Source organism: Sturnira hondurensis, unplaced genomic scaffold (assembly GCF_014824575.4).
Source record: "Sturnira hondurensis isolate 20B ecotype Veracruz unplaced genomic scaffold, ASM1482457v3 Scaffold0008196, whole genome shotgun sequence".
In the NCBI taxonomy this organism is placed as follows: domain Eukaryota; kingdom Metazoa; phylum Chordata; class Mammalia; order Chiroptera; family Phyllostomidae; genus Sturnira; species Sturnira hondurensis.
Genome location: NW_028080827.1, coordinates 15,793,643 through 15,806,151, shown reverse-complemented (window position 1 = coordinate 15,806,151; position 12,509 = coordinate 15,793,643). Strand labels below are relative to the sequence as shown.

The following is a 12,509-nucleotide window of genomic DNA, read 5'->3' as shown; positions in this document are numbered from 1 at the left end:
TAAAACCTCAGGAGTCAGCAATCTTGTCTCTATTCTGCTGGTAAGAGGGATGGAGAGAAGTAAGTCCCATGCTCTATTCTTAAGGGTTACAGCCGATTTAGACCCAGAGTCAAAAACAGTCCTGGTGGCTACGGGGCCATATGCCCCAAACACAGCCAAGTTCAATCTTTAATTTTGAGAAATAAACATGCCATAAGCAACCAAAAAGGAGCTCTTGATAAAGAGAAGGCAGGAGACAAAACTATGTGCATTTATTATGTGCACTGACATACAGTACATACGTATATGGAAAATATTACTTACCTCATGTCAAGAACTGCTTACACGAAAGGCCCTATAATGAATTACTGGAGTCACGTGCACAGAAACCATTTTCAGATTTTGAATTTATGTGCATGCTACTTAACACCAGGTAAGTAACGCCGCACAACCCAAGTCTGTCGTTTGGCTCTCGCTACCAGGAAACACAGACACCAGTTTCACGCACAAAGGCTGAGATTTGCCTTGGCCCAGCTTTCCTGATTCATTTTCCCTTGGCAAACCCTTCCTTCCCAAACCTGGTTTTGATCTTGCTATTAGTAATTCTTTGATTTTATTGAAACCCACTTGGACTCCTTTTTGGAAGTGGGAGGGATATACAGAGTCAACATTAAAAATAAAACTATTGAATGGTGAAGGGTCTCTTCCCCTGTCAAAGGTCTTTTGAGAAGAATGCTGAGGTACTGTAACATTAAACATAAAAAAAAGCTTTCAGGAAAATAAAAATGTGCTGCATTCAAGGTATCTTGGATGCATCCTGGAACAATAATAAGAAGACATCACTATGGGAAAAACTGGTGAAATCCAAATAATGTCTGTAGCTGAGTCAACAGAGATATGCCGGTGCCAAACTCCCAATTCTGACGCATGCGCTACAGGTTAGGAAGATGCTGAAAATGTGGGAAACTGGGAAGGGTAGATGAGACCTCTGTATTACCTCTGCAACTTCTCTAGAAATCTAAGAGTATTCCAAAACAAAAAGTTCATTAAAAAAACAAACAACTCTCTCGAATTCTAAATATGTGGAGCATTGCTATCTTCTAAAATAATTTAAGAAGAATACAGAGAAGCACAAGGGAATTTTCTCTAAAAAAACACTTGTTATGAAATATTGATCTACATTAATGCAGAAGTAGGAAAACAGACCCCTTACAAACTACTGGCAGAGTTAAAAACTGTGGGTCCTTAGTAAACACATTTACCACAGCTGGTGAGGCTCAGTGGCTTGGGTGCCAGCAGCGTGCGAACCAAAAGGTCACAGGTTGGATTCTCAGTCAGGGCACAGGCCTGGGTTGTAGGCCAGGTCCCCAGTGGGGGGCCACATGAGAGGCAACCACACATTGATGTTTCCTTCTCTTTCTCCCTCTCTCAAAAAATAAATAAAATCTTAAAAAAAATAAAATAATAAATGCACTTAGTAATTGACCCAGTAATTTCACTAAGAGGAATTTACCCTACATATACTCCCCAAAGTAATTAAAAATACTAAAAAGAAAAAAGGTATTATACATGCACATATATATGACTCTAGGAAGACTGAAAATTTCTGGACAGATGGAAATGAATTGGTAAGTGGTCAATTCTGAGGATTTACAGAGGATAGTGATGGGCTAAGTCTGAGGAGACTTAGTTTCGAACTAATACAGTAGATTGCAAAAGTGCTTTGTTCTATATATTTTTAAATTTTCTGTTTATGCTGATGTTTGACATCTGAAGAAATACCTTTCTAGATGGAGAGAAACTGCTCCTCTTGGGCTGGCCAGTTCTTAGAGATAGCAAAGGGCCCAGCCAGGAGCATGCCTTTGCAATACAAAGCAATCCTGAGCCAGACCCCTGTAAATGGCCAGGAGGCAATATTCCTCGGCCTCAATCACCCAGAGCCAAGTAGCAGGCCACCAGGGTCAGCCCCTCCAACGTGGTGCCTGCTGGAATTACTCACACTAGCTAATCACCCGGCCTTGCACTGCCTTCCCCACGGAAACCCCCATGAAGGTCTTCACCCAAATTCCCCCCTCAATCCTGTCGGCTTCTGCGTGACCAACACCTGACACTTCCCCTGTGACCTTGTGTGGTATGTGGTGACTCCCTCTCTGAGACCTGTGAGTACAGTAAAGTTCTAGCAAGACTGATTCTTGCCTCCGCCTGTGGCTGTGCTGACTTCCCATACCATGTGCAACACGGACGTTCTTAGAACAAAAAAGATTTGCTGTGAATCTAAAAAATTTAAAAAAACCACGTTGCTTAACTGCAAATCTTTATGTACCCCTATGGGTGGGGCCAGAAGGAATCTTCCACCTTTCTCCCAACCTCAGAGAAGAGGTCTCTGACCAAGGAAAACAAGAACTTGCCCTCGCCAAGCTCCCCAGCAACCACCAGCACTACCAGGGAACCCAAACTGACCCCGCCCGCCCCCGGCCCAGTGGCTCACCAGCATCTCCCATGGAGCTAAAGATGCTCTCGGTGACACACATGATGGTGTCGGTGGCCTGGTCGTAGCGGCCGATGGGCTCACCGCGGCTGGCAAACTGTCGCACGTGCTGCAGGAGGTCGTGCAGGGCCTGGCTGACCACACTGGCTGCTGCGCTGACCTGCTTCAGGAGCTCGCTGTCATCGGTGGCCGCCTGGCAGGCGCGGACGCAGTTCTCAACCGAGCGGTCCACGAGCTTCCCGGCTTCAATCAGCTGCTCCTGGCACACGGGGGAGCTGATGGTGGGGCTCACCACCTGAAGCAAGACAAGGGTGGGTCTGGGGCACTGCGGGTCAGTTCTCAGTCCCCAGTGTCCACGAGCATTTCCACCGTGTCCCTTCCTGCTCTGGGCCTCGGTTCTCTAATTATCAGACCAGGAATTAAACTAAGCCATCCCTGTGCTTTCTCCTATTTCACGGCTTCACTTTGCCTTTGTGAATTTAGATGCCTGCTAATTTTTATCTTGGTGAAATAACAACCTGACCGCTGACTACTTTGACAGAGATTTTCAGTATTTACCAATTATGCCTCCTCCTTTAAGGAACCTCTGAACTGAGTCTTCTGAGGTAAGATAGCAAGACAGCTGAAAGAACTGTATTTCTTTTTCTGGAGACATCTGGCATTCTGCTTCATGGTGCTTTTACAGCATGGGCCATTCTGTCAGTAGCCGTGGAAACGAGAGGGCCGAACAAGGAAAAGCAGGAGGGAGGCCATCAGGGACACTTCCAGCTGATGCTGCAACCCCCCCCAGCACACAGGAAAAGCCAGGTCGCAGAGCTGTGCTATGTGTGATGTCATTGGCTGAGAAGTGGATGACTCTCATCTTTTGATGCTTCATCTCAGTGAAGACAAACGTGTAGAGTAGAAAAGGTAACTGAAGTCAGGCCTGAGTTAAAAAAGCTCGGTTTTGCCACTTACTACTTCTGTGTAGTAACAGCTAAGGTCCTCAGTCTCCTCTTCCGTAAACAGGGTGATGGCGCTTAATGGGGTTAAGCACACAGAGCGTGCACATTCTAACTGATGCAGAGGATCCAAATCCTCACGGCCCTCGTTCTAACACTGCGCTGAGGAGCAAGGGCCCCCTGCACTTTGCAGTGACTTCTGAGCCCATTTCTAATGCTGTACGGCAGGCACGAGACACCTGTGTGGGCTGGTGTAAAGAAGGCACACTGCCAAGTCCAAACGGGAGACACGGCAATTTGCACGTAGAGACGGCGATCAGACCCAGGAAAGTGCCATTGCTGGAGGACTCGAGCAAAGACCAATGATCAAAGCAGAGTTGGGCAGTTTATGTAAAAACCCCATCACATCTCCTAAAGAAGACACCTGGAGCAAACTCTTAGTCTCAGACAATTTTAGTGAATTTTGCTCATCTTCCCTCAATGACTGGAGGCAGATGAGGGCATGTGACACTTTGTAGAAAGGGCTGGGGGTGCCAGCTGGCTTACCTTGGCACAGGCCACAAGCTGGGAGGTGGAGAGGGCACACTGCGTGGCGGCAGCGATCACCCTGTTCTGTAGGACCGTGTCTTCGGCCACTTGGGCCACATTCTTTGCCTTCAGTACCAGCATGGCAGCAGCGTTGGCAACAGCCTTGGCCAAACTCATTAAAACATCCTAAGAAAAAGAAATTAAAAAAAAAACCCAACTCACTCATTTTTCTTCCTAACGACCCTTCAGAAAAATGAAATGTAGTGTCCACTTAACAATTTTATTAGAATTCCATTTGACCTTCTTCCTTCGGTACTTCAGAACATATTTTTCCATGTATTCTTCTGAAATGTCAACTTATCTTTAGAGTTAATTAAGGAAGGAGACGTTCATCCTAATAACATGTTCTCCTATACATTCATTAAGTAGCGCAGGTTTAAATCTAAAATAGGTTACTTTGAGGAACGGTTTTTATTTTAACCACTGTTAACATTCACACCCTTGCCCAACACCGAGAGCCATGTCTCTGGAATGAGGTCCACGCGGTGGATCAGAAGATGCTGAAAATGCAGCCAGATGCTGCGTACACTATGTGCTGCTGGAAATTTAATCCTGTGCTGCAGAAAAAATAGAATACACATGGCCTCCAAGTCATGAGGGCCCTCTAACTTGAACATTTATTTTTTGGATTTCTACTTTGCACAAGGGTCCAAGTGATCGCCACAAATCCAGCCACATGTTTGCCTCCAGAGGGCAACGTTGGACACACACAGACAACACAGAGCCCAGGAATGCTCCGAATGTAGGCTCTTCTGCCTCCCGCACAGGGATTAAATTATTATGAAAAGTGGGGAGGAAGCCCACATAAATAAACTGCCTGCAAGCTACGCAGCTACAGGCTGTGACCCCACTGAAGATGCCCTTGCATCTTTGGGCCTTTAAAGATCAGTTTGTGCCTCAACTCAATAAAAAGGCATTCTGCCTGAAGGATGAAAAACCCCTTGGTTTCGCCCAGCAGCTTTGTCACCCGTCTGTGTGCCCTGAAGAATAACCACTGTTACACTTAATTTACTTCTTTGCTTTGAATGTTGAAAGTAATTTATCTGGTTTGGAAATGCCTTCCCAAACATATCGCAAACATATAAGTCATTTTTATTTTGGACAAACATGTGAAGACTTTCCCCCAGAGGAAATGTGGTCAGAGGTTTTTATTAATTCATCAGATGATAATGAAAAGCAGTTTTGATTCTGAACACAGAGGGCACCCACAGAGTCTTTACAACAGGATTTCTTAGGAGAAGAGAGACTGGGAAGTCTGGTCAGCTGGTGCAGTGTAGAGCATGTAGAGCACAGGCTACACGCTATCCTGGCAGATGAGAAACCATCAAGGAAGTGGATTGTAAAATAGACAAAGCCAAGCGTTCTTAAAGGAACAGTTCGGTCTATCTCTTTTAGGTCTCTGATGTTTGCTGGAGCCCAGGGAAAAGCCAAAGCCTATGGCACCAGAAGTTGAAGATGCCTCTGGTGTGACTGGCTCTTGTCTGCCACAGGACTTTCAGAAATTGCTCCCAACATGGCCTGCAAAGTTACAGTTCTTGGACACCTAGTTCAATGTTCAGTGGAAACACAACTTGAATGTCACATATTATTAAGAAGATTCAGGAAGATAACTTTCCAAAGGGTACCAGTATTCCTTCACTTGATATAAATCCACCTTTGCACGCGGGCACCAAGATTCGGCCATGTAGACTCATGATTGTTCTAAAGGGCTTTGTTCGGCTCAGTTATAGAAATCCTATTCTTCCTATTAATTTTGTCCAAAAAAATACAGTTAGAAAAAGAATGCGATACTACTGTGATAGCTGCTGACAAGGCCTCTGTCAAACTTTTCAACAAGACCACTATTATGTAGCCCATGTAAAATAAATCTTTGTTAAGTCTGGGAACATGCAGTACATTGAGGACCCAAAGACAAGCTCTGAGATAGGATCTAAAGAATCTGAAAAATAGAGAGTAAGAAATCCAGGATGCGCAGGCCAAGGGCTACTCCTAACTGCGGAGGGGCAGGATCACCTTACCAAACTGGTGTTTACCTAGAGACCGTACAGAAACAGAAACATTCAAGTCAGGCCTCTCCTGGTACAAAGCCTCCACAGGGCCAGACCCTGAACCTGAATCTGCTGCCCTAGCACACCTGACCAGAAACAAACATGAGGAAGCAGTCTGCATTTATATGTGATGAAAACAATCTGTTGAAGGAAAAAAAAGGCCATCTTCAAAAACATAAGGATGCATGAGAATTGTGTCTTTCTTCTTGACCTTCCCAAACACTTTAGGGAAAGCACTATTTTTGCAGAAAGCAAGTTGACCACTTCAAGATAATCAAGCCCAGTTAGCCAACAGTTCCTATGTAACTATCTCCTTACGAAGAATTATCTTCTCTAATACAAAAAGCAAAGGGCTTTTTAGGATCTAAGGAGAAGTCTGGACTAGCTTGGGTTTGGTGGGACATATTCCAGGAAGACTGGGTTACGAGTCTCACCCTCCATCATGACATGGGCGTTCAGGCACTGCGGGGTTACTACCCTGCAGGACACGAATGAGTCCCATGGCTCCAGTGCTGTGGGTAAGTGGAAGGAGAGGAGAAACAAAAACAAACGTGGACGAAGGTGATGTTTCAGGTATTTCAGCCATTGTGAGGTCATTGGGTGGTTCTAAATAAAATGATGTGCAAAATTGCCACCCATGGAGCAAGAAACTTAAATGCAAGAGTAAAGCTGAATGATCCTTATAGTATGGATTCCACAGAATTTCCAGACATTGACCTTGATGTAGAATATGGAGAAGGGCATTTTCCAGAGGACCTGGGCTCGAACTAAAACAATTTAATTAAAATTATTGATATATAACTTGCAACATTAAGACAAGAGGAAGAGAAAGAGGAATGAAGGGCCTCTGCTCCCAAATACGTGAAACGAGCAGCTCGTCTCGGGCCGAAGCTCCCGACGGCGGGCCTCGGCACCTCATCTGTGGTGGCTGGCGGCAGAGGCAGACAAATTGAGACCATGTCTGACCTGGCAGTTTTTCTAACCAGCTACATTCGGTGGCCACAGCTGTTCACCAGGGGACAAACAGCACATGTCCTTGGTATTGAAAAAGAAGAGTGACAAAAAGAATTATTTCTTCACCACACTTGTGGTTTTGGATGACACAGACAGATGGCACAGACGGTAGACTCGCCTCTGAATAGGAGGGAAAGTCTAGGGGGTGTGTGAGTGCAGTGTGCAAGAGGCCACGTTTTCGCTCTTACAGGAGGACTCTACCGTGGTACAAGTAAAAACTGAATCAAATAGGTAAAACAAGATTGGCCACAAGTTGGTAACTGTAGAGGTTGGGTGGTAGCTACAAGGGAATTCATGACATTATTCCCTTCACTTTTGTGCTTAAAGAACGTCTAGCATGCTGACCAGTGAGAACAGTTAAATAAGTGCTTTGCAATGATGACTATATGGGAGATGAGTTTCTGGATTAAAAAAATGTTTAAATGAACACACACAGACCTCACCCACAAGATAATCCACCTCAATCTTATTCCTGACAGCACAAGGAAGATTTAGTTTTACTTTGCATTTTGTTGTTTGGGTCTAGACCATCCCTTAGGCTCCTTTCCAAGATAATGGGTGGCAAATATCTTACTTGGAATCGCTCATCAGTCTCATTCTCTCCGATCTGTCTCAGAAGATCCCCGCTGGCCTGTCCAATGCTTCCAGCAGCAGTCAGAACCGTCTGTCGGGGCTACGAACAAAGAACACACATTGGATGGAAAGAAAACGCACTCCCCCGCAGTGCCAACAGGCACGCAGTGCAGGGACCGGAACCCTGCGGACTGGCTCCTCCTGCACCAATCTCCGACTCCCTGCCAGACAGGGAGACATAAGCGTCCTGGTGAAATCTATGCAAGGAAATGCCTGATGGCTCACAAACCAGCAATAGGTGGACAGACTGGAAATGTTCTACTAAGGAGTCTCATTCAGATGGTAGAAAGTTGATTCTCACTTCATGGAATTTAGGATGCAAAACTTGTATCCCCATTAAACGTGTATTTGTCATATCTGTTCATTTCTGAGGTTGTATCTCATCAAGTATCTTGGGGACAGGGGAAGGATAAGGGAGGCTTCCTACTAAGAGTTCAATCAGTCCTTAATGTTGAACCATAGATTCTGCACCTGCTTCGAAATCTGGAGACCTTGCAGTGTGGTGACAACATGCCCCCATCAGGATGGATAGAATGGCTCAGGAAGCAAGAGCCCCATCCATGATACCCAAAGGCTGCATCTGTCTCATCAGAACCTGAGTGATGCCTGGCCCCAAGAGCTCACCTCTCCAGAAGTAGGCTGCACAGCTTTCAGCAAGTCCGACACGGCTCCAGCGAGGGTCCTGGCAGCTCGGAGCAAGTCCTCCCCACTGCCCACCTCATCGTCCATGAGGGCCGCCAAAAGCTTCACACCCTTGGACATCTCCGTCAGGTTGGAAGAAATGGTGGTGATTGCACATCCCACAGCGGTGTAGTCTGTGTCTGCAGGGTCACCTGGCACAGAGAAGGACCATCTCCATCAGAGGAGGGTGGTGGAGAGCGCGGAGAGCCCAGGCCAGCAGGAGGTGAGTGGCCACCATGCAGCAGCTCATCACCCATCACTCTGCAGGAGGCAGACACGAAGCACCACGTGTGCCCTCTGAGAGGCACGGCTCCCCGTCTCCAAGGCACTGCTCTCCACAGGGACCTTTCACCCTGAACTACTGAGCACAGGCACCTTTAAAACTCCTAAAGGAAGGCTGAGCATCTCACTGCATTTTCCATTCCACTGCTGTCAGCAACTTGGCAGGGGGTCAACCCTGCTCCTGAAACACGTAATGCTGCACAGTGAAGCCAAGGTATTTCCTGGCCCTCACTTGACAGTGTGGGGTGGGAAGTCGCGCTGCGCCATGAGGGACCAGCGCTGGATGGGGCCAGAAGGCAGCACACACAACGGGTCTCGTCACTCGGACTGGACACCCCCAGAAGGGAGAAACTGACCTCAGCAAACTTTGAGGTACGTCCAGCACACTGACGAACAATGAGAAGAGCTGCACAAGTGCTCTTTAATGATGATACATGACACAGACACAAAGGAATGAGATGTTCCCCACATTTCTCCTGGGTCAGTGGGAGAAAATGCCTGAAGCACTTAGGGTGCCTAAAAATAGACTGTTGTCTCATAGCATGAAAATCTGTCTCAATCAGAGAACTTGCTTTTTTTTTTTTTAATAAATAAAGCCACCACACACCAACCCCTCCAGGCCTTACCGGCAGTGAGGTTGACAACTGAAGCTGTTCCAGCTGTGATGGCATCCACTTGAGAGTGGATTTCGTGTTTGGATTCGTCGACTTTATTCTGAACCCATACCCTGGACGCCTGCGAAACCAGACAAGTGCATGACACAATCACTGCAGACAATTACCCAGGAAACCAGAGAAGTCGTGCCATAAAATGAGACCAGCGTTTTGGCTCTGCTCCGCCAGGGCCAGCACCAAGGGGGCCCTTCAGTCATCTTAAACGATGTCTACACTTGCTCATTCGCTGAGGCTAAATAAATGGCATATAAATTCTCATTGCTTCTTACACTGGTTACTTTTTTTCTTTTTTACTTTTAAGATCTTAGGAAAATCCTATGTGTCTTTATTCGGGTAAATTCAATAAAAAAAAACACGAGAATATCTGATGTCTCATGATAATACTGCATGTTAGCACCAACGACTGTTGCTAGTTTTCAACTTGTCTTTTAGGGAACAGGTTTAGACTTCAGGGGTTTCAGCTCATGAATGTTTTTTTTTTTTTTCAGCATGGGGATTTTCTTTTGTTTTCCACATGAATGCTTTGGGGATGTGGCACCTTTCCTGGTAGGATTTTGGGGGAAGGGTGGGTCAAGACCCCTGTTCTACATCCAGCTCTACCACTCACATGTGATAGGACCTTGGGCAAATTACATCCAGGTCTTGTACCTGGCATTTCTTGTCATGGAGGGATTCAGTGGTCTTTAACAACCTACCCAGCTCTCAGGAGTTGGCCAACAAGTGACCATTAACTTCGGTAAGAGCAACCCTGTGGGAATAGAAGGTGCTGATCTGCTCCCTAAAACATTCCAAAAATATGAATCTAGGTTCAGGATCTGTCTAGCACTAATAACATTTTTTGTACACTAATTCTTTGAAAATTGGTGAAGCAGGAATGTTAAATCCAAATATATTAAAGCTCTCTTACAATTGTGCTGAACTTGGGAGTCTGCCATGTGCTTAACTCCAAAGTTCCTCAGAGCAAAATGTTTCATGATTTCGGGTCCTTGGGAGAAACAGCACTGAGGACAGCAGTGCCTACACGTAAGCAAGTTCACAAACGAACAACATGGTGTTCAGGGCGGACTTGGAGGCAGCTCATCCTGGCTGGACAAGGTGAACTACCAATCGTGTCTTGGTTCTGGCCCCAGTGATGGCCCTGTCAGTCCCGAAAACAATGGCTTTCAACCCTGGCTGCCCTTTAGAATCACCTGGGGACGTGGGGCCACCCTGATACCCAGGTCTACCCCCACAACACAGACTTGTCTGGCTAGAGACTTAGGCTTGGGCCTTAAAGCTTGTCAGGTGATTTTAATGTACAAAGTAGGGTTGAGAACAACAATGCCAGCCAGCGCTTCACAAACTTGAATGTGTACATGATATAGCGGGGAACTTCCCCAAAACGTAGATTCAGATTCAGAAGTTTGGGGTGAGGCCTAAGATTCCGCACTCATAGAATCCTAGGTGCTGCCAGTGCTGGACCAAGATTTGCATAGCAGGAGGCTACATGATTTCACACAGCAGCAGCTACAGGAAGGTAGCTAAATGCCCCACCCTTGGTGGCCCCCAGAAAGGTGCAGCAACATTACCAGGGCACTTGCTGGGAATGCAAATTCTCAGGCCCCACCCCAGACCAACTGAGTCAGAAAAACTGGGGGAGGCGCCCAGTGATCTGTGGTTTAACAAGCCCCCCAGGTGACTGCAATGCAGGCTAGAGTTTGAGAACCACTAGTAATAACAAAAACAGCTAATGCATGTTGAGCTCTCACAGGTGTTAGGTACTGTGCCAAGAACTCTGCACGTGATTAGATCATTGAGTCCTCATGACCACACTACTTGTGGAGGACAAAACGGAAGCTTTGAGCAGCTGCCCAGATTCACATAGCCGCTGAGCAGTGGAGCTGGGATTCGAGACCACATGATGTGACTCTAAGGTCCAGGTTGTTAGTCCTTCCCAGGGACTGCTGACAGCCAGCAGCACCCTATGATTCTCTCCTCCTGTGGGATGTACAACCTTGAGACAACTCATTACCTTGGAAAAGACATGGGTTTCCACTTCACCTAGCTGAAGATAGAGATTCACCTGGCTGAATACACACAGAGTGCATAACTCTGTTTTCTGCCAGGGCAGAGGCATTAAATGAAAGCCATGAACATTATTTGCCCTGGCTGGCATGGGTCAGTTGGCTGGTGGGTTGTCTCATAAACTGAAAGGTCAAGGGTTCGATCCCCGGTCAGGGCACATATCTAGGTCATGGTTCGGTCCACATTGTAATAGGCAACATGTAATAGGCACATGTAATAGGCAACAGACTGATGTTTTTCTCTCTCTGGAATCAATGAATATATCCTCAGGTAAGGATTTAAAAATAAACATGAACAATATTTACCATATCCTGGCCAAGAGGTGGCAGTGAGTCAAGCTCGCTGAGGTCATCCTGGGCCTGCTGGACGGCGTGCATGCTCGTGTTGATGGTCCCCATGAGGGCCTGCTGGGCTGAGGTCTGCAAGGACAGATGGACACAAGGTGGTCACGCTCCCAGCTCCCAGCACAGACACAGCCCTCTACACAAAACCAGGTGACAGTGAACTCTGGCTGGAGACAAAGTGGCCCAGGAACCGCTCAGCAAGTGCCTGAACCACCTCCCACAGGAGAACTTAATTAGCTGGAAAGGAGGCTCCGAAAGAGTCCCTGCAGGAGGGCCAAGGGGAGCCAGTCCTTGAGCACTGAGGACCAAGGGCCTCAGGCATGGGAAACGAGGGTTACACCAGAACTCTCCTTGGTAAATGAGTAAGGATTCCACCTAAACCTACGGCCAATGTGCTTCTTCAGAGTCAAATTACATCTGAAATTTCAGGCTCTTCAGCTTTCAAACAGTTCTCACCCAATAGCACAGGATCCTGGAGCAGACCCGAGACACTGTAGAAGGTTGACGGTCCCAGTGGAAGGAACCCATGACCCACTCAGGGGAAACTGTGGCTCACTACAGACCCGGTCTATTTCTAAGACTCTCCGAGGGATATCTGGGCTAATCAGCAGCTTAATGCTACTAAGGCAGGGAAGCCTGTTTCAACCTCAGTGAAACCAGTTTCAACCTCTGAGTCACCAGGCACGTGGAGAGGTCATTGTTTCTCTTCCAGCCCCAGGGGACAATTGTGATCCTAGACGGGAACTACCAGAGCCACCCAATTAAAAGAAAAC

The 12,509-nt window shown here is 46.7% G+C and overlaps 1 protein-coding gene across 3 annotated transcripts in view; it reads right to left on the bottom strand.

Annotated features, from left to right (window-relative positions):
- Nucleotides 1-12,509, bottom strand: part of TLN2 (talin 2) — a 412,810-nt gene that overhangs the window by 133,648 nt on the left and 266,653 nt on the right. For all 3 annotated transcript variants that reach the window (XM_037054035.1, XM_037054036.1, XM_037054037.1), the window contains 6 exons: nt 11,698-11,811; nt 9,281-9,389; nt 8,316-8,524; nt 7,633-7,731; nt 3,955-4,122; nt 2,468-2,762 (listed from right to left, as the gene is read on the bottom strand). In XM_037054035.1, the coding sequence (XP_036909930.1) occupies nt 2,468-2,762; nt 3,955-4,122; nt 7,633-7,731; nt 8,316-8,524; nt 9,281-9,389; nt 11,698-11,811 (994 nt within the window). The remainder of the gene's footprint in view (nt 1-2,467; nt 2,763-3,954; nt 4,123-7,632; nt 7,732-8,315; nt 8,525-9,280; nt 9,390-11,697; nt 11,812-12,509) is intronic.